This window comes from Sciurus carolinensis, chromosome X, assembly GCF_902686445.1.
Source record: "Sciurus carolinensis chromosome X, mSciCar1.2, whole genome shotgun sequence".
Classification (NCBI taxonomy): Eukaryota; Metazoa; Chordata; class Mammalia; order Rodentia; family Sciuridae; genus Sciurus; species Sciurus carolinensis.
This window is the reverse complement of record NC_062232.1, coordinates 48,073,605-48,096,201: the sequence shown is the minus strand read 5'-3', so window position 1 is coordinate 48,096,201 and position 22,597 is coordinate 48,073,605. Positions and strand designations below refer to the sequence as shown.

The window sequence follows — 22,597 nt, the reverse complement described above, 5'->3', positions numbered from 1 at the left end:
GAGAAGTAAAGGACATTGTCCTCTAGGAGATTATATTCAAACTGAGAACAAAACTAATGTTTGTATGAAAAGTTATAAAAGAATGTTGTTATAAAAGATATGTTGGACAGAGAAATGGTCCAGATTGTTGGTGTGCTAGGAATTCAAATTAGGGTCAACACCAAGGGCTGTTCCAGTCAGAGAAAGCTTCACAGAGAAGGTAGTACTTGAGTTGGTCATTGAAGGATGTCTGTGATGTTACTAAATCCTATATTTTCATAGTTTGAAAGACCCAGAGAGACACATTGCATTCCTCATTGTATAGATAAGCAAACAGGTTGAGGGGGGATCACAGGAAAAAGTTGGAATTAGAGTCAAGATTTTCTGGTTCCCAGCTGACTACCCTCTCCACCAGGAGCTAAGGAGGGATGGTGCTCAATGAGTAAAACATGTAAAAACCACAAAACAAAGGTCTAGCAGCCCAAATGCCTGAAAGAACTATTCATTCTCCAAACCACACTACTTCCCAAACACATGCGTGGGTACACACACACACACACACACACACATCTTCAAACCTGATCTGGGATCTCCCTTTTCTTTTTCTTCAAGGACATGCTAATTTAGCAGTTGAAATAAATAACACTGAATTTGAATTACAGGTCAAACATCAACTTGTTTTTATTTAGTTAGAAACGGGCCATGTGTTGAAAAATGGCCTCTCTAATGTAACCCGCCATCTCAAAAGCTTTGAGATTGAGAGGCCCTCCTTCTGTTCCTTTTTGTCCCATCACCACAAGATATACAGACTCAATCTGAACTACCGTCACTGCCTGGCTGCCTCGACTCTGGCCTTTGGTGCGCAGGTCCATGGTATTGTTTCCTTCGGTGTACAGATTGTCTCGGATCAATAAGCATTTGGTCCCGGCAAGGATGATTCCCTGGAGAAACAACTTCTCTCTATCCTCCTTTGTGAGTAAGATCTCAATTTCTTCCCGGGTCAATTGGGAAAAGTTACCCTCAGGATAAGACGCCAATAACCAGGGTGGAGAATTGGTGATAATTGCTGCATCACAGCACATCTCAGTCTGTAGGAAGAGGCTGATGCAGTCCTGCCAGACTTCATCACTAATATCCCCTATGCACTGCATGATTCAAGAAATCTATCTTGGTAAGATGAATAAAGTGTTTTATAGAAAATTTCTCTTCAAAGGAAATTCGTTGGCAGTTGGTTTAAGTAGTCTGATCAGCTGAGATTGAAATAAGTAAAAAATCCAGTCGGTTTCTTAATGGCCTCTCCCCAGCAGTAAAGTGGAGGAGGTCTTGGTGACTTGTTTGAAGTTGTGCTCCAGGTATCCTCTGCTGTGATTTACTAAGCTACCTCTGAAGCAGGAGTGAGGTCACAAAGGCTCTGTGACTATTAAAATAGTCATCATTAACTACATCATCAATGACCTCTAGCAGTAGTTTTCTTGGTCTATATCTATAGCTAGCAAGGTAATGGGGCAAAGTAGAACTACCTGCTTCCCTGGTTACCATGGGAAGAGATACCTCCAAAAGGAAAGCTCTAGAAGTAGAACATAAGTGAGTAATAATTGAGTTGGAAGCTTGGATATACAACCGGACAGGTGAGATTTACTGCAACAAATTGTGTCTCTATATTTTGGCTAATCTTGCTGATGTCGGAGCTCTAGGTAAAAAGTAAAAAATTCCACTGACTCACCAGTTCACGACTTTTAGATAACCGCAACAGCTTCTTACCTGGTTCCTTGCACCCAGATTTTACCCTCTAGTTTATCATCTGAATCACACTAATTTTGAATTTAGAGTCATTAATTATTTTCAGTCATTCAGTAAGTATCAAGGATTTTCTATGTGCCATATACTTTTCTAGGCACTGGGGTACAGTAGTGAACAAAATAAGGACAAATCCCTATTCTCATGGAGCTGGTATTCTAATAGGGAAAGATGAGTAATGATACTATTATCTCATTCACTGAAAATATTTATGAACCTGATACTTTTTTCTTTTAGGTTTCTTCACACATTACTAAGCTTCCCTACTCCTGTAGGCTTTCTAATTCTTGGTTTTCCTGCAATCCTTGGAAACTCACGGTCTATGCCTCAATTTCCTTTGAAATGACATCAACTTGCCTTCAAGAGGGAATGCTATGGGAATGGTTAATATTGACACTGGTAAACATCTGGGACAGCTCTTAAAATTCATTTACTCAACAAATATTTATTGAGTACCTACTGTGTGCCAGGCCTGTTCTAGACCTTGGAGATCCAGGAGTGAACAAGAAGTCCCCTGCCTTCAGGGATCAGATATAGTACAGGGGATATATATATAAAATATATTTATAATATATCATATATTTATAATATGTCAGATGATTATGATAATATCAATATATAACATATATAACATATTTATAATTTATCAAATGATATTGATAAATATGAAGACAAAGGGTTAGGAAATTATAAAATGTTGGAGAAGTGCTGCTGGTTTTATTTTGTATAGGGAGCTCAGATAAGGATATAGTGACATTTGATCAGAGATCTGACAGAGATGAGGGAGTAAATAAGTACTCCCAATACTCTTGAGGAAGAGTATTCTAGGTGGAGGAAATAACAAAAGTAAAAGGCCTGGGTCAGGAACAAGTCTGGGATATTTAAGAAACAATGAGAGCAGCATGACTTGAGCATAGAGAGTGAAAAAAAAGGTTGTTAGAAGATGCAGTAGTACACTCCTGTAATCCTAACAGCTTGGGAGTCTGAGACAGGAGAATCCCAAGTTCAAGGCCAGCCTCAGTAAATCAGCGGGACCCTAAGCAACTTAGACCCTGTCTCAAAAATAAATAAATAAATAAACAAAAAGGGCTGGGGATGTGGCTCAGGGGTTTAAGAACCCCTTGGTTCAATCCCTGGGGGGAAAAAAAAACCCACAAAGATTATATGAGTTCACATGCAGGGCAGCAAGCAAATTGGTTGTGAAAGGATATGAAAGTTGCCTTTTGATGGCTTTTATTTTATCAGTGAACTAGGAAGCAAGGTAATTCTGAGATAGAGGAGAAAAGATAAGTTCAGTGATGAAGTCGAGGAAAGGAACATAACTGCCCACCACTCTTCATTATGCCCTTTTTCATATTAATTGCATATCACATTTGTTACCTCTTGAATCCTCACAAGAACTTAATGAGAAAGGGTTATGGATAGGAGAACCAAGGCTGAGCAAGGTCATGTAATTTGCCCAGAGTCATGCATCATTAGGAAATAGCTCACCCAATATTTGAATATTGTCTGACTTACAGAGTCCACACACCCTTCTCACTAACCCAAACAGCACAGAAATAGGTTTAGAGTTTGAACAACTGGCTATATGGTGGTAGAGATGGGGAAAACTAGAGAAAGAACATGTGGCAAGAGTAGGAAAAGGCAGGGGGCAGGAGGAGGGTATGAAAGAAAAAGAGTTTGTTTTGGGCCACAATGCCTTTAATGTGATAGCAGTAACACACAAGTGGAACTCTCAGCAGATAGTTGGAAGTTCTAAATTTGAACTCAGAAGAAAGGTAACAGGACTTGAAATGTAAAGTTGAGAGTCCTCTTCCAGTTATAAGAGATGAGCTTGTGAAAGACATCAAAATTACAAAGAAAATAGGGAGAAGGGAAACAAGGCTAGAAGCCAGGTAAATAGTTTAAAAGGGACTAAGAGGAGCTGGGAGGGAGGCAGAGAAAGAAGAGTTAGAGATGCAAGCAATGATTCTGTTTTATAATAAAGGCCAAGGGAAGAAAAATGTCAAAAGGATATATCAATCAACAGTTCAAAATGCTACAAAACAAATGCAGAGGAAGCACAGAGAAGAGGTGTTGGATTTAGCAAAAGGTGTTGAGGACCATATAAACGAGTCAACTGGAGAGGATGGTTAGAAAGCAGCGGGTTTTGTTATAAAAAAATATAGGTGATGATGATAAGTAGTTGATTCTTTTGAGATGTTTGGCATTAAAATGACTAAAAGTAATGGAATGCCAGTTCAAGGGAAAATAGTGTCATGAATTGAGGTAAAGGTTTTTAGGCTAGGGATGAAGGCAGAATGTGATAAACAAGAAGTTTAGTTAGCAAGAGTTATAGGTACTCAAAGAAGAAAGAAATCACTGTGTAAGGAATGTGAGATTGCAAACAATAATACTGCAATAGTAGAACTAGAAATGACACTGGATACAGTGGCCAATTTTCTCACTGTAATGTTGAACAAATTAAGGCCCAGTGAGGTGACCTGAGTTGCCCAAGGTCATACAGCAAGTTATTGGCAGCCCTGAAAGGAGTAGAACCCAGGTTTTTCAGCTCCAGGACTGTTCTTTATTCCATCACAGATTGGATTTCAGAGCATAACACTGAGGACCTACACTTGATTGTACCTCATCTGAGACCTGGTCCAGTGGGTCCTTGGTCCTCTTCCTATGTCTGTGCTGGCATAATTTATGAGGCTACTGCAGTAGTCTATGTCTTAACTAGGTTGATGGCAGTAGATATGAAGGAGGGGATGTATAGAAGCATATGCCTCTCCATATTTCAAAATATATTCTACAGTGCTAGAAAGCTCTTCGGAAATACAGTACTATCTCTGTAACAGCCTGCACTATCTTTGTAAGGTGCAATCACTATAACATTAGAGTAGTGGAGGGACATCGGTGTTCAGAGTCCTCACAGCATCAAGGAGTGTGAGTCTGGGTCCGGGCAAACCTCAAGCTTGAACGAATATGATCAACTCCGGGAAGAAAAGGGCATTTGCCAGAAAGCAAGATGGCGGTAGTGGCGTTGAGCGAAACATCGCGATAGGAGAATCCGTGAGAGTTTGAGCCAAAACTGTGAGGGAGGGTGGATGGGTAAAAGCTGTTAGGCTAGTAGGTGTCCAGAGCAGCGGCTGCGGTGGCAGTGGCGGCGGCGGCAGAGGCGGCGGCGGCGGCGGTAGCAGCGGCATTGAGGGGTTCAGCTGGCGAGAACTATTGTCATGGACCATATCACGGTACCCAAGGTAAGAAGAGTTAATCAAGGTTGGGAGCCACCGGCTCAGTGTTCAGCTAGAAGCTCGGGCACACCCCCTCAGCATTCTCAGGGTGCTCTTTGACGCCCCCATCCCGCTCGAGGATCCATGTTCTCTTCGGCAGTCCACACCCCCTTTCAACCAAACTGAGCCTTCTCCTCAGGATCCACCATGGGGTGACGGCGGAGCTGGAGTTGGTGGTCTGCGCCAGCGTCCCCCACACGCCATCAATCCCGCACCTTCCGGACCCCAGCTCCTCTCTGAACCCCAGCGGGTACCTCTCCCCCACCTTTCCTCCAGCTTCTTGTATTTGTGGCGCTTGTGATCGCCTTTGAGGAGTACCCAATTAGCATCGCCCCCTGAAGAGTTACTTCCTTTATCCAGCGTTTCCCCACTTTCCTCTTGGCTCTCCCTGCCCCTTACCTTCGAAAGCTACCCGGATTTCTATCCCCACCCCAGCTCTGGCCTGTGTGTGTGGTTTTGGGGGGGATCATAGCATCTCTTTAGCCCTATCTGGTCAATGGGAAAGGAAGCAGAGTGTACCTGGCTCTACCCAACTGAAAGGAGAAACTCAAGAGGTGGCATTACTAGGCCAGTTGGCACCTGTTTATAGCCTGCCCACAATTAGAGCTGCTTCTGCTGCTTTTTCTGTCATCTTTTCAGAACCTACTTTCTCCCTTCCCAATGCCAGTCTCTTTATATTTCAAGTCCACCCCCCTCCTGACACTTTTCTTCTCCTATATGAGGAACAGTGGAGAGTTCACAAGTTGTGTGTGTGCGTGTGTGTGTGTGTGTGTTTTCTGTTGATTATAACAGACGTGGCCTAAGCTAACTGAAGTTCACATACAATTTCAGCGTGTCTTAATGGGAACTCTATGGATTTTGAAGCCAGGAGACCTAATTTAGAGTGCTGGTCCCTCCAAACACAAACTGGTAATTTTGTGTACATTATTAATATCTCTTTCAAGGAAATCCTTGGCTTTCTTTATCTACCAAAGATAATGCAACTTGCCCTGCTCACTTCACAGGGTGAGTGGGAGAATTAACTAAATGGATATTTGTGAAAACTGTTTTGTAACTAATAGTGTTCTGCTCATTTGTTGGCTTCAGACCTTGATGGGCAAATAAGAAATACAGCCTTCAAACCTCCCCCTTCCTGACTCCCTCTTCTTCAGGGCTCTTCTCTGTGGAAAACAACCACATACTCTTGTAGAACCCAGACAACCTTTTTCTGGGTCCCTTTCTTTCCAGGTCATGTCATTTACACCATGTTTCCTGTCATGGTACAGACCTTCTGCTATCCTGACTATGCCTCCCAGAGGACCTTAGTTTGGGTCACTCTACTTGCCCAGTTCAAAATCAGCTCACCTGAACACGCTTTTTTCCCTATCCATCCGAGGAAGAAGGGAAGGCAGAACTGCTCTTTTCCTTAAGTGTTAAAATATTAAAATATTAAAATCTGCCTGCTGAGAATTAAAGCTATAAATTAGGCTGGCTGTGTGTTATTTGGAAGAAAGGAGAAACTATTAACTGGCCTGTGGGAAAATAATGACATAAATTGAGTATTTAACCATGTGAGAGGCACTGTGGTAAATGTTTTTCATGAAATAGGTCTTCAGTCCTTATTGAAATCTATGACAGAGATACTATTATTGCTTCCATATGACAGATATGGAAACTGAGACCTAATATAGGTAGGAGTGCTTAGTTTCAGACTAGTGTGGGGATGGAATTCATGATCCAGAAAACTTGAAATGATATCATGGCCAGACCTCATTTGTACTGCATGAATTGTGTTGAGTGTCTTGAAATATGAATAAAAGCACCAAATGAAGACTTAATTATTTTTAAAAATTGACATTGTTTTGGTGTTACAGAACTGTGAGAGTTCACAGGTTGAAGTATATTGCCATCATCTAGTTTTTTCCCTAAGGTTCCAGAAAGGATTAGGGTTGCACTACTGGTTAGGGTTTAAAGTGTCCTTCTTGTTAATTCTTTGTTTCACAAAAGGGAGAAATGTCTGTCTTGTCTTTCTCAGGACACAGAGATAATTATATGGGTTTGTCAGTTATTAGTTCTGTGTATCAGTTGTAAAAATGACTTATTTTTGGCCCTTGTTTTAGATGTTTTTTCCTCTCAAGCAGATTTTAAAATATGTTAAAGTGCAACATACATATTTATATACACATATATTTATATATTCATAGATAAGTCCATAGAAAGAAGTTTATAGTTCTGTAAATGTTTACAGACTGCTCATACCCAGGTAACTAGCTCCAAGATCAAGAAACACATTCCAGTTTCTAGTTGTTATCCCACACAAGTGTGAACCACTATCCTGCTTTCTGATAGACTATGTTAGTTTTCCCCTTTTTTGTACTTAATTTAAATAGATTCATAGGATACATATTCTTTTTGTGTCTGATTTTACTGAACATTGTTTGAAAAATTTGTCCATGTTATTCCTTGTAGTTATAGACCTTCTCATCACTGTATAGAATTCTGTTTTTTTAATATGCCGTATGTGACTTACCCATTCGTTGATGGGAAATTTTTAGATCTTGCTATTACCAATAGAACTTTTTTGGTGGATATAATTGTGCATTTTTCTTGGGCTATGTGTATGAGCCAGATTTCTAGGTCATAGAATATTCATATATTCAGCTAGATACTACCAATTTATACTCCTACCACGGATGGATGAAAAAGGAACTGTCTTTTAAAGTTATAACTTAGGGTTCCATGACCATTATGGAAACAACTCAGGCCTACCCTAAAGTTCAGTGCTTTCTCCTGTCTGAATCACAGTTTGTGCTTGGTAGTTTTCTCTACTCTCATTACCTCTGTGTCAACACCTAGAATTCTTAGTTACCTTTTCTTTCTGGAATGGAAACTTACTAGGTAGAATTTTCAGTTGATATTTATCAAGATTCTAAGGAAATTTACTGTGATTGTGTACATGCTTTGGAGCCAGACCATCTGAATTCCTATCTCAATCTGCTATTTAACTAGCTCTGTGACTTGGCAAGTTTGTAATCTCTCTCTGCCTCAGTTCCTTCATCTATAAATTTTTGGTGGTGGTAGTACTATTTTACCAGGTTGTTATAAAATTTAAATGAGTTAATGTTTGTGAAAGTGCTTAGAACAGTGTATGGCACATGGTAGATGCTTAATTTAGCCACTAATCACTATCATTAGTTGTCGTTCAGAATCCACATGGGGAGTTCTTAAGAATACATACCTGGCTTAGATGTAGCTTCCGCCCTCTCAACTCTCTTAATGAAATGAGGTGATGAGATGCCAAGCATTATATCCAAGAATGAAAGTGAGAACTTTCATGAGAGGGACAAATGAAATACATTTGGAATTTAAAAGCAAATAAAGTCCAGTTCCAGATGAGTGTGAGGAGTGTGAAATGAAGAAAACTTTATGGAAGGTATGGCATTTAAGCTGAGTCTGAATAAGAGATTTGGGAGGACTCCCTGCCAGGGGAATTGCAAGGTCATAAATTCAGAAGCAGCTAACTATTTAAAGCAAGGGGATAAGAGGTATTTGAGGAAGGAATTGAGTTGGAGGGATAGGTTTTGTAGATTGTAAAAGACCTTGAATGTTACAGTGAGGAATTTGAACTTGGTTCTGTAAGAAACAAAGAACTAGTAAAACTTTGTAAGTTTGGAAATGTAAAGTTAGAAAGGACCTTTTAGAAGATTATCTAAATGAAGAATGGGAATGAGGATTCTTTTTGGTACAGTGGAAATGTTCTAAAATTTCATTGTAGAAATGCTTGTACAACCATAGATTTATTTACATTTAACTATACACTTAAACGAGTGAATTTTATGGTATGTAAATTATACTTCAGTAGAACTGAAAATACATAAAGAATTAAATATTTTATACTAATTGTCTAAGCCTCTCACTTCACAGTGTGAAAGCTGAGACCCTGAAAGCTGAAGTTTCTTGTCCAAGGCCAAATATTTAGCAAGTAGTGTAGATGGCATTGTCTTTTAGTTAGTTAGTATGCATGGCTAGTTCAGACTATAATAAACCATGCGGACTTATCATAGAAACAATAGCCAAGATAATTGGAGTGTCAGATGGGTATAGAATGGTATTCTAGGTAATAATTTTAAAAGTAATAACACTTTGTAGTACTTGAAAAACTGTGTATTCTACCTGTTCTCAAGGAGATTACAGTTTAGTTGAAGCATTCCTAAAGGCAGAAAATTTTTGGCATAACTTCTAGGAAGCTAAAAACCATTAAAATATTCAATCACAATTATATTAGCCCTTGTAATTAACACAGTTGCTTCCTCCTCCTTTTCATGGTTTTGATTTTTGTATAACCTGATTTTCAATCTGTCCTTTATTACAAAGCACCTCAAATTCATTTAGGAAAGAGGCAGGATCAAAATAAATAAAGATGAAGCTGGATAAAGAAGTGTTTTTCATTATCAAGGAAATGAGATCCCTAGAGGTGAGAATTTTGCTTCACTTCTAGTTCTCAAAAGTCCAGATCCAATTGGTTTTAGTTCATCCACTATTTTATAGGCATCAGAACACCTTTCTTCATCACCGAAACTTTCTCCTTTGACCTTACTTAATACTTGAGAAACCCCCAACTAATTACTCCTAGAAACCAATGGGATTTGTTTAAAGGGCATGTCTTTTTAGATAGCACATGTAGTTTTGTGGTATAATACTTAAGTGCTTTAGGAAGATTTTTTAATACATTCTAAAGACATTTTCATTATTTGAGAAATCAATATTGGACAGTCAGAATACCTGCATTCTGTCCCAGGTTTGATACTGATGTGTTGTGTGACCTTAGATTTTTTTTCTTAAACCTCTTTTGACTTTAATTTACTTGTGGGTAAAATAATAATAGCTAACATTTACAGAGCTACCAAGTTCCAGATAATATTCTCATTTCTTTAAATAAATATTACATAATATATCCCCATTTTATCCTTATAGCAATACTGTTATTGTCCTCATTTTAAGAATTTTTTTTGTGTGTGCTGGGGACCAAACCCAGACTTATGCACTATAGGCAAGTGCTGTACCATTGAGCTAATCCCTAGCTCTAACCTCATTTTAAAGATTAAGTAAATCACTCAGAAAGCTTAAACAACTTGCCAAGAGCTATAATAAATGCCACACAATCTGTAACTCAAAAGTATGTGCTCTGAACTACTGTGTTATACTACTTCAAAAAATGAGAAGATTATATTATACCAGCATTCCTAAACTATTTTTTGGTGACCACTTGTCCCACAATATAATTTGTTTAAAAATAAGGAGGCTTCTAAAATAAAATATGTTGATTCCCCACAAAATGTGGAGATTGTGCATATTCACCTATTAAAGGATCTGAGAAGCCCTACAGTACATAAACCTGCTTGTGTTTAATTCACTGTTTCCTTACCCTGACCACAAATCTCTTTGTGCCATATGTACATGTTTGTGTATATACCTATTAACATTCTATGGAACTAGGGTTCATGGAACTTGCCTTGAAAAAGTGCTGGTATCCATCTGGAAGGTTCATTCTAACTCTTGGCACTTAATGATAGATACGGAGATTATGGGAATTCCTTTCCAAGTTTCAAGTTTGCTTTATGCAGTGGGGGGGGACTGAAAATAATATATTGGGAGCCATAAGTTCAAGGCTAGCCTGGGTTGTTTTTGAAACACTTGTTCATATTGTCTCTCAAGACTTAAATTGTCTTCCACCTTTCCCTTTCTTCTCCCTCTCTGGATTACATATTTTCTTACTTATTATTTTAAAGATGAGACTTTAATTATAGATGTTTGCCATGAAATCAGGAGAAAACATTTTTAATATATGCAGGGTACAGAGGTTGTTTTCCTAGAAAATTTTCTCTGCTGCTGGAGGCAATGCCATTCAGGGCAGGGCTTGCTTTGAACATGTATATGGCTGATGATATTATTATATTATTGGTACTCCAGAGGCAGATGTCTCATCTTTTATTTATTTTTGCAGTGTATCTGAGTTATTGCAAACAATTGTGTCAACTAAGGAAAATAAATGGATTCAGAGACCTCTGAAGTACACCTTATTTCCTCTCTTCCTCCCTTCCTGGAAGGGAAATGAAAAAATATGGTTTATGGTCCATAGCTTTTCCAACAGTAGAGAGCTTATAAATGTCAGAAAGCTCTGTATCCAGCCCAGGAGGGCAAAACTAACAAAGAAATTGGGTGGTCTGCCTGGGAATTAGAGTCTGTATAGTATGTAGTGGTGCTATACTACTTCAAAAAATAATACAATCTTCATGTTCTCTGTTTTCTACCTTTTCTCTCTCTCTTTACTTTTCTTCCCTTCTCCCTCCCTTCTTCCTCCTTTCCCTCTCTTCCACTCTTCTCTCTTCCTTCTCTTTCTCCCTCCACATCTGTCTGTCCTTCTCTGTACACACATATGCATATACAATGGAACATGGGTTTCCATTAGCTAAAAGCACATCAGGTAGAGGAACTTCTTACCACACTATCTCTGAACCAGAGGGACTTCTCATGCCCACGAGTAAAAAGAGGGAAGAATCAGTAATTACAGGTCTCGTAGACATTGTGATCTGCTAATAGGCACAGGTTTCCTGCTATGTGGAGCCCTGTGGGAAGACCAGCCTTTAAAACAACAGTTTTACCCTCCACTGAGTCTTTCTCAACAAGTACTTTACAAGTGATGCATACTACCCTGTATACTTGGATAGTGTACACTTCTGGTAGTGTGTTAGTCACATTTTTGTTGCTGGAATTAAAATACCTTATGAGAACAACTAAGAAAAGGAAGTTCATTTTGGCTCACAGTTTCAGAAGTTTAATTTGTCTTAGCCAGTTCCATTGTTTTTGGCCCAAGGTGAGGTGGAGGAAACCTGCTCATCTCATGGTGGGATAAAAAAGCAGAGAGAGGGAGGGGAAGGGGCCTCAGGGAAGAAGAACCATTCCAGAGCACACCCCTAACAAGCCACCACCTCCAGCTCACCTGCCAACAGTCACCACCCAGCCAATCCACTCAAAGCAGGATGAACTGATTAGGCTATAGCTCTCATAATCTAATAATTTTCAACTGAATATTCCTGCATTAACACAGGAACTTTTTTTGGGACACTTCACATCCAAACCATAACCAGTAGATAGTGCCCAGGGTCTTAACTGGAACTCTTTAGTGGCCAAATTTTTCCCCTTGTTAAGAATCTCCTGCCATTCAGGGCTGTACAAGATCTCTGGGACAGTCATGAGAGAGATATAGATACTTTACTATTTTAAGTCCTACTCTCTGCCCCTTGGCCCAGTTTTTCCCTGAAGTGTAATGTCTTTACCTAAGCTTAAAAGGGTAAGTTCCTGTGTAGCTGACACTGATTTCTTCTGTTAACCTAATCACAGTGTTGTCCTTTTAGCAAGAATAAGCCTACTTTTTCTTCTAGCTTTGAATTGTCTGAAGTCATCACATGACTTTGGCCAAACTACTCCCATCACTTTTATATATAACTCCTGCATTCAGTTTAGCACAATGCCTCTGTGTTAGTCATCTCTTCATTGCTATAATAAGTACCAGAGGAAAACAACTTAAAGGAGGAAAGATTTATTTGGGGTCACAGTTTTAGAGATCTCATTCCATGGTTGACTGGCTTTATTGCTTTTGGTCTGAGGTGAGTCAGGATATCTTAGAAGAGGAGAGCTTAGCTCATGGTAGCCAGGAATAAAGGAGGGCAGTGGCTCTGGGGTGGGGGACAAAATGTATTCTCCCAAGAGTATGCCCTCAGTGACCTACTTCTTCCAATAATGCTCCACCTTTCTACAGTTTCCCCTACCTCCTGAAATAGTCCATTTATTAATCCATCAAGTGGATTAATCCTATGAGGTAAGAACCCTCATGATCCAATAAATTTCTAAAAGCCCCAACTCAACATGTCTGCACTGGGGACCAAGTCTTCAACACATGAGAATTTGGGGAACATTCCAGTTATAAACCATGACAACCTCTCTTAAGCTGCCCCATCAGGAAAAGAAATGCTTTGTATCCATGTTTCTCTTGTAGCAGTACTTTGCAGCTTTCTGCATATGTATTTTGCCAATCCCCTGCCATTCTGTGTCTGAAGGTTAGTGTGGATTCTTTTTTCACCATTTGGGTTTCTAGTTCCTAGGTTCTGAGAGACTTTTCTTATCTTAAACCAGACCTTTTTTTTTTTTTTTTTTTTTTTTTGCTTAACTCTACTCTTTCTCTGGTCCCTCCTCCCTGCATTTGTAATTGGCCAATTTTGGCTGTATTCCCCTTTATCTCTTTTAATTGAGCTACCCTTTAGCCCCCCTTCAATATTGTCTAAGGACTAAATTGCAGTTACAGATCTAGCTGACTTTTTTCCTTAACAATTCATGAATAAGGGAGCTTCCATTCTATAAAATAGAAGGAGAACCAGGCCTGGTGGTACATATCTGTAATCCCAGCTACTCAAGAGGCTGAAGCAGGAAGATCACAAGTTTGAGACCAGCCTCAACAAATTAGCCAGACCCTGTCTCAAAAATGGCTGAGGACATAGCGCCTTGGGAGAGAGCCCCTGAGTTTGATCCCCAGTTAAAAAACAAGTGAGAACTCCCCCTGGGCAATAGAATAGTGGGTTTTGTATGGTAGGAACAAGGAAGTCACAAAAGAAAACAAAACTGATTGTTGGGCCGGGCATGGTGGTGCTTGCCTGTAATTCCAGCAGCTTGGGAGACTGAGGCAGGAGGATTGAAAGTTTAAAGCCAGCCTCAGCAACTTAGTGAGGCCCTAAGCAACTTGGTGAGACCCTGTCTCAAAATAAACAATAAAAAGGGCTGGAGATGTGGTTCAGTAGTTAAGTGTCCCTGGGTTCAATCCCTGGTATAAAAACAAAGCAAACAAACAAAACAAAACAGAAAACAACTGATTGGATAACATCAGGTTACTCCATTTTCCTTTCTTGGGAGGTTTGAAGTATAAGGGACTTACTATATTGACTCAGTTCAACTGGAATCTCTTTTTTTCTGGGAAAAGAAATCACCTCTGAGTTCAAAGGAGATATTAAATCTTTCAAAGTTTTGAGATCTGATTTATGTTCTCAAAAAGTGGGTTTATTCTGTATTGTCTGGGTGCAGTGTTATGTCAAATATATTAATTGTGCTCTTCAAAAAAAAAAGAAATACTAGTTTGGGGATCTGTCTGCAGTGTAATATTTAGCATAAAGGGCTCTATTTTGGTTTGTCCACATTTACTGTAACCTGTTGTAGGAACTCAGTCCAAAATAATGGCCTCTTAAAATTTGGTGTAACAATATATATTCCTCTAGCAAATTTGGCTTTGTTCTGGAAATAAATGCCTTCCCAGCCTGTACAATAAAACAAGAAGTGTATTTCTTGGGATTGGAAAACAGTCTTAGGATGACTTTTCAGGGTTGGGAATGTAGCTCAATGGTAGAGCACTTGTCTAGCATTCATGAGGCCCTGGGTTCAATTCCCAGCACTGCTGAAGAAGAATGACTTTGCAGGACAGAATTCTGGGGGCAAGTGATCAAGAGATTTTTTTTTTCTCTCAAGCCATAACTGCACTGAGTTGTAGTAAAAAAATGAATTGTACAGTTCAGTACTTGGTACACAGTAACATCTCTATTTTGTTATTATAGCTATTGTTCTTATATATTTAGCCATGAACTTTGGAGACTAGCCTTGGAAAATAAGAGGATACATTTGTGATTCTTTAAATCTGTGATTCTCAGTCTTGGCTACATACTATAATCACTTAGGGACTTCTAAACATTCTCTAGGTATGGGACCCAGGCATCAGTATCTTTCTTTTTTTGGCACAAAATAATTTTACATATTTATGGAGTACACTGTGATAATTTGATATATGTATACAATATGTGATGATCAAAACAGTGATTAGCATTTCACCAGCAAGTTTCCTAGTTGTTTCAAATATTCAAGTAAGCATGAGAACCATTGCCCTAAAGTTGTAATTTTAATGATTCCAGATTCCATGGATTTTTTGTGTTAGTTTTTTAACTGCACATTTTATTTAAATATGATGTTAATAAATTTGAACTAATTCAGTGACTCTCAAAGATGGCTACACATTAGATTCACCTTTAATAAATTCCAGTGTGCCACCTCAGAACAATTAAATCAATCTTTGGGTGTGAGACCACAAATGTTCAGTTTTTTTCTTTTGTTTTGTTTTATAGCTGTCTTGGCATATGCCCAGGTAGGACCACTGATTTCCCTGAAAGGAAATTTGTCTTTATGAGACTAGGCCACTGCAGAATTTATTTGCTATAGCTGAAATATAATTAAAGAATTATTATCCTGTAATAATCAACACTTTTGGTTTATGAAGTAGAGTCAGATATGTATGTATTTAATGTTTGCAATAACCTCATATTGGCAGACATAATTTCCCCCATTTTACTGATGAAAAAACTGGCACCAAGAGGTGACCTAAGTTTGCTAACGTACTATCCCATTGACAGAGTTAGAATTTACACCCAGTGTTCTTATGGTAGTGTTGCCATACACAAAAACATGGGGATAGATTTATTTTATGTATATGTATGTATATTTTTATTATAGTCTTTCAGTCAGAATAAATAATTACCCAATTTGTGTAGAATCTTTTTTTATCCCACCTTCTCTTTGTACTTTTATTTATCAGCTCTCATTGACAGTCTGTCTCGCATAAGGCTTAGAATAGGATAAACACAGAAAAAGAGATTTCAAACTCAGTTCTGCTGTTAACTATATGTATTACTTCAGATAATTCACCATCGCTTTGGAACACCATCTTTCTGATGAGCAGGAGTCACCAGTGCAACCTGAGGAAAATCAGAATGATGGGGTACCCGAGAAGTTCAATTTTAAAAATGATTCAAAGAGGAGGGATTAATAACTATGTCACGTGCTATCTTTAGGTCAGGTAAAATAAGGACATAGAATTTGCCCCTCCTTCCATTTTGTTAAAAAAAATTGACAGATGCTGTTTCTTTTTTTTTCTTTAGGAATAAAGAATATTTTAATGCCTTAATATTGAAATCAGTTCCACACATATCCACCAACTTCTTTTTTAAATTTATTTTTATTGTAAACAAATGTGATACATGTTGTTTCTGTTTGTACATGGAGTAACAGCATACCATTTGCATACTCATACATTTACATAGAGTAATGATGTTTGATTCATTCCGTTATTTTTTTCCTTCCCACCCACCCCTCCCACCTCTCTTTTCCCTCTATACAGTCCCTCCTTCCTCCATTCTTGCCCCCCTCCCACCCCCCATTATGTGTCATCATCAGCTTTTCAGTGAGATCATTTGCCATTTGGATTTTTGAGATTGGCTTATCTCACTTTACATGATATTCTCCAATTTCATCCATTTGCCTGCAAATGCCATAAATTTATTATTCTTTATAGCTGAGTAATATTCCATTGTATATATTTATACCACAGTTTATTTATCCATTCATCAATTGAAGGGCATCTAGGTTGGTTCCACAGTCTGGCTATTGTGAATTGAGCAGCTATGAACATTGATGTGGCTGCATCTCTGTAGTATGCTGATTTTAAGTCTGTTCGGTATAGGCCGAGGAGTGGGATAGCTGGGTCAAATGGTAGATCCATTCCAAGTTTTCTAAGGAATCTTCACACTGCTTTCCAGAGTGGCTGCACTAATTTGCAGCCCCACCAACAATGTATGAGTGTACCTTTTTCCCCACATCCTCTCCAACACCTATTGTTGCTTGTATTCTTGATAATTGCCATTCTAATTGGGGTGAGATGAAATCTTAGTGTAGTTTTGATTTGCATTTCTCTTATTACTAAAGATGGTGAACATTTTTTCTTATGTTTGTTGATTGCTTGTAGATCTTCTTCTATGAAGTGTCTGTTCATATCCTTAGCCCATTTGTTGATTGGGTTATTTGTATTCTTGGTGTAGAGTTTTTTGAGTTCTTTATATATTCTGGAAGTTAGTGCTCTATCTGAAGTATGAGTGGCAAAGATATTCTCCCACTCTGTAGGCTCTCTCTTCGCATTGCTGATAGTTTCCTTTGCTGAGAGAAAGCTATTTAGTTTGAATCTATCCCAGTTATTGATTCTTGCTTTTATTTCTTGTGCTATGGGAGTCCTATTAAGGAAGTCTGATCCTAAGCCAACAAGGTGAATATTTGGACCTACTTTTTCTTCTATAAGATGCAGGGTCTCTGGTCTTATTTCAAGGTCCTTGATCCATTGTGAGTTGATTTTTATGCAGGGTGAGTGATAGGGGTTTAGTTTCATTCTGTTGCATATGAATTTCCAGTTTTCCCAGCACCATTTGTTGAAGAGGCTATCTTTTCTTCATTGCATATTTTTGGCACCTTTGTCTAGTATTAGAAAATTGTATTTATTTGGGTTTGCGTCCATGTCCTCTATTCTGTACTGTTGATCTACCTGTCTATTTTTGTTACCATGCTATTTTTGTTACTATTGCTTTGTAGTATAGTTGAAGTTCTGGTATTGCGATACCCACTGTTTCATTCTTCCTGCTAAGGATTGCTTTTGCTATTCTGGGTTTCTTATTCTTCCAGATGAATTTCATGACTGCTTGCTCTATTTCTGTAAGGTACATCATTGGGATTTTATTTGGAATTGCATTGAATCTGTGTAGCACTTTTGGTAGTATGGCCATTTTGACAATATTAATTCTGCCTATCCAAGAACATGGGAGATCTTTCCATCTTCTAAGGTCTTCCTTAATTTCTTTTTTCAATGTTTTGTAGTTTTCATTGTAGAGATCTTTCACGTCTTTGGTTAGATTGATTCCCAAGTATTTTATTTTTTTTGAGGCGATTGCAAATGGGGTTGTTTTCCTCATTTCCCTTTCAGCTGTTTTGTCGCTTGTGTATAAAAATGCTTTAGATTTATGTGTGTTGATTTTATAGTCTGCTATTCTGCTGAATTCATTGATGAGGTCTAGAAGTTTTCTGGAGGAGGATTTTGGATCCTCTAAATATAGAATCATGTCATCCACAAATAGTGACAGCTTAAGTTCCTCTTTTCCTATTCATATCCCTTTAATTTCTTTAGTCTGCCTAATTGCTCTGGCTAGAGTTTCAAGGACAAGGTTGAATAGAAGTGGTGAAAGAGGACATCCCTGTCTTGTTCCCATTTTTAAAGGGAATGGTTTCAGTTTTTCTCCATTAAGAATGATGTTGGCCATGGGCTTAGCATAAATAGCCTTTACAATATTCAGGTATGTTCCTAATATCCTTATTTTTTCTAGTGTTTTGAGCATGAAGGGGTGCTGTATTTTGTTGAACGCTTTTTCTGTGTCAATTGAAATAACCATATGATTCTTATCCTTAAGTCTATTGACATGATGGATTACGTTTATTGATTTACGAATGTTGAACCATCCTTGCATTCCAGGGATGAACCCCACTTGATCGTGGTGCACAATTTTCTTAATATGTTTTTGGATACGGTTTGCCAATATTTTGTTAAGGATCTTTGCATCTATATTCATCAAGGGTATTGGTCTAAAATTTTTCTTCCTTGATGTGTCTTTTCCTGGTTTGGGTATGAGGGTGATATTAGCTTCATAGAATGAGTTCGGTAGGGTACCCTCTTTTTCTATTTCCTGGAATACTTTGAGAAGTATTGGAATGAGTTCTTCTTTGAAGGTCTTGTAGAACTCAGCTGAGAATCCATCTGGTCCTGGGCTTTTCTTGGATGATAGATTTTTAATGACTTCTTCTATTTCATTGCTTGATATTGATCTGTTTAAATTGTGTATGTCCTCCTGGTTTATTTTGGGAGGAGCATATATCTCTAGAAATTTGTCAATGTCTTTGATAGTGTCTATTTTGTTGGAATACAGATTTTCAAAGTAGCTTCTCATTATGTTCTGTATCTCAGTGGTGTCTGTTGTGATATTTCCTTTTGCATAATGTATCTTAGTAATTTGAGTCTTCTCTCTCCTTCTCTTTGTTAGTGTGGCTAAGGGTTTGTCTATTTTGTTTACTTTCTCAAAGAACCAACTTTTTGTTTTGTCAATTTTTTGAATAGTTTCTTTTGTTTCAATTTCATTGATTTCAGCTCTGATTTTAATTATTTCCTATCTTCTACTACTTTTGCTGTTATTCTGTTCTTCTTTTTCTAGGGCATTGAGGTATAATGTTAGGTCATTTAGTTGTTGACTTTTCATTCTTTTCTGGAATATGCTCCATGCAATGAATTTTCTTCTTAGTACTGCTTTCATAGTGTTCCAGAGATTTTGATATGTTGTATCGTCGTTCTCATTGACCTCTAAGAGTTTTTTTTATCTCCTCCCTGATGTTTTCTGTTATCCATGTTTCATTCAATAGCATATTATTTAGTCTCCAGGTGTTGGACTAATTTCTGTTTTTTATTTTGTCATTGATTTCTACTCTCAGTCCATTATGATCTGATGGAACACAAGGCAGTATCTCTATTTTTTTGCATTTCCTAAGGACCGCTTTTTGGCATAACATATGGTCTATTTTCGAGAAGGTTCCATGTGCTGCTGAGAAGAAAGTGAATCCGCTCATTGATGGATGGAATATTCTATATATGTCTGTTAAGTCTAGGTCATTGATTATGTTATTGAGTTCTATGGTTTCTTTCGTTGGATTTTGTTTGGAAGATCTATCTTGTGGTGACAGCAGTGCATTAAAGTCACCCAGAATTATTGCATTGTGGTCTATGTGATTCCTGAAATTGAGAAGGATTTGTTTGATATACAGGGGTGCACCATTGTTTGTGGCATAAATATTTACTATTATTATGTCTTCCTGATTTATGGTTCCCTTAAGCAGTATGAAATGTCCTTTTTTATACCTTCTGACTAACTTTGGCTTGAAGTCCACTTTATCTGATATAAGGATGGAAACCCCCACTTTTTTACTGAGTCCATGTGTGTGGTAGGTTTTTTCCCATCCTTTCACCTTTAGTCTGTGGATGTCTTTTTCTATGAGACGAGTCTTTTGCAGCAAGCATATTGTTGGGTCTTCCTTTTTAATCCATTCTGCCAGTCTATGTCTTTTGATTGACGAGTTTAGGCCATTAATGTTCCGGGTTATTATTGAGATATGATTTGTATTCCCAGTCATTTGGCTTATTTTTGGTTTTTAAGTTGGTTTGGTTTCTCCTTTGAGTGGTTTTTCTCTAAAGTAGTTCCTGCCTTTGCTGACCTACATTGTTGTTTTTCATTTCCTCCTCATGGAATATTTTGTTGAGAACATTCTGTAGTGCAGGCTTTCTATTTGTAAATTCTTTTAACTTTTGTTTATCATGGAAGGATTTTATTTCATCTTCAAATCTGAAGGTTAGTTTTGCTGGGTATAGGATTCTTGGTTGGCAACCATGTTCTTTCAGAGGTTGAAATATGTTGTCCCAGGCCCTTCTAGCTTTTAGAGTCCGGGTTGAGAAGTCGGCTGCTATCCGGATTGGTCTCCCCCCACATGTAATCTGATGCTTTTCTCTTGCGGCCTTCAAAATCCTATCTTTATTTTGAATGTTAGGCATTTTCTTTATAATGTGCCTTGATTTGGATCTGTTGTGATTCTGTGCATTTGGTGTTCTGTAAGCCTCTTGTATTTGATTCTCCATTTCATTCTTCAGGTTTGGGAAATTTTCTGATATTATTTCATTGAATAGGTTGTTCATTCCTTTGGTTTGTATCTCTGTGCCTTCCTCAATCCCAATAATTCTTAAATTTGTTCTTTTCATGATATCCCATAGTTCTTGGAGATTCTGTTTTGGTTTTCTTACCATCTTCTCTGTTTGGGCAATTTTATTTTCAAGATTAAATATTTTGTCTTCATTGTCTGAGGTTCTGTCTTCCAAGTGGTCTAGTCTTTTGGTGATGCTTTCCATTGAGTTTTTTATTTGGTTTATTGTCTTCTTCATTTCAAGGATTTCCATTTGGTTTTTTTTTTTTTTTGAGAATCTCTATCTCTTTGTTGAAATGATCTTTTGCTTCTTGCAGGTGCTCTTTCAGCTTATTTGTATTATCATTCATTGCCTGCATTTGCTCTCATATCTCATCCTTTGCTTCACAAATCATCTTAATCATGTATAATCTGAAGTTCTTTTCTGACATTTCTTCTACCATACTGTCACTGGATTCTATTAATGTAGAATCTAGATTTGTTTGGATCATTTTCTTCCCTTGTTTTTTCATGTTGTTCATGTATCTTCCCCTGTAGCAGTGCAGATATGAGGTATTGCAGATTTCCCCCTGTAGGCTTATAGTGGCCCTATATGTTTCCAAAACCCTTTCTTTAAGGGTAGATCAATATTAGCAGTGCCCAAATCAGACACTATGCAATCCTAGACCAAATAGCCCCTATGGGGACAATAACAAAATTGTTATAGTAAACAAAATGAGTTCAAATATTATCTTTGGTAAAACAAACAGGTTTGCAATAAGGTCTGCAGTTTCTAATGGAGGACAAAGAGGATGCAGAAGGATGTAGAATGTGGCTGTTAATTGGATAAGAAAAGAATATACAGAAGTTCTAGAAAATAGAAAGGGTGAGAGTGTAATCAAAAGAAATCGGATGTTAGTATGCAAAAAAAGGGAGAAAGGGACTCTGAGGGAACAGGTAAACAAAAGGAAAAGAGAGCAAGAAAAGTAAAGAAATAAAAACTTAAATTTTTTTAAAAGGAGAAAAAAGAAAATCTACTGTATAACAGTCATTTGCTAATGAAACCTCCCAGTGTTCAGTAGCCTGATGCATGAGAGATACCTGACAATGCGCTTCAAGCCTCCAGCAGGCATCGCAGGATGGGATTTGCCCCACCCAAAGATCGGAGCTTAGGCTTCCAGGATTATCCAAGATGGCTGCTCTGGCTTCGAAATGTGTTGGCAAATGGGGAGCTGCAGCTCAGGGGTGGACATGGTCAGCTGGAGGTCCTGGAGATGGGATGAGGTTGGTCCGGCAGGGGTCCTGCAGGTCAGGTGTATTTGTTGTGGTTGTGGGATCCTGGAGACTGGGTGCAATCAGTTGGTCTGGGGTCCCGGTGATAGGGCGCAGTCAGTTGGTCTGGGGGTCCACTGGTTGTCGGCGATCAGTTTGCTGACTGTTGTCAGACGATTGAGAGGTGAACCTCGTGTGTTGGGTGATGGATAGGTGTAAGGCAGGCGATGGACAGGCGAGAGGCAAGCAAATGGCACCATCAACTCTTATATTTCATTGTTTATATTGGGATATATTCATAGTAGATAATTTGATGAAGCATTATCAGCAAATTTAGAACACTGTGCTTCATGTCTAAATTATTTCTTTTTTTTGGTGGGAGGGGACTGAGGATCAAACCCAGGGCTTTGCGAATGTGAGGTAAATGCTTTGCCACTGAGCTACATCCCAGCCTGTAAGTTATTTCTTATTCATCACTGTGTAGAACTTATAAAATGAATTAGTATAAGATATCATTGAGGAATCATTCAGTACCCTTATAGCTTTGGATTTTTTTGTCTCAGTTCTTTTACAGTCAGTAATGAGTGTCTTTGGAGGCACCTTCATTTTCTGATTTA

General features: G+C 38.2%; 2 protein-coding genes and 1 non-coding gene across 5 annotated transcripts in view; 2 read left to right on the top strand and 1 right to left on the bottom strand.

Moving 5' to 3' along the window:
* Window positions 1–668: 668 nt before the first annotated feature.
* Window positions 669–1,130, bottom strand: LOC124971472 (profilin-2-like). The gene has a single exon (XM_047535235.1). The coding sequence runs from the start codon at window positions 1,128–1,130 to the stop codon at window positions 669–671; it is 462 nt and encodes a 153-aa protein (XP_047391191.1).
* Window positions 1,131–4,907: 3,777 nt separating this feature from the next.
* Mtmr8 (myotubularin related protein 8) overlaps window positions 4,908–22,597 on the top strand; it is an 84,389-nt gene continuing 66,699 nt past the window's right edge. For all 3 annotated transcript variants that reach the window (XM_047536857.1, XM_047536856.1, XM_047536855.1), the window contains exon 1: window positions 4,908–5,018. In XM_047536857.1, the coding sequence (XP_047392813.1) occupies window positions 4,995–5,018 (24 nt within the window). In that variant the 5' untranslated portion in view covers window positions 4,908–4,994. The remainder of the gene's footprint in view (window positions 5,019–22,597) is intronic.
* Window positions 14,461–14,532, top strand: Trnaa-agc (transfer RNA alanine (anticodon AGC)). Its single transcript has one exon. It is a non-coding gene; the product is annotated as a tRNA-Ala (tRNA).

What these genes read in the sequence shown, in the direction of transcription:
- LOC124971472 (XM_047535235.1), bottom strand. Translation starts at nt 1,130, where the DNA reads ATGCAGTGCATAGGGGATATTAGTGATGAAGTCTGGCAGGACTGCATC.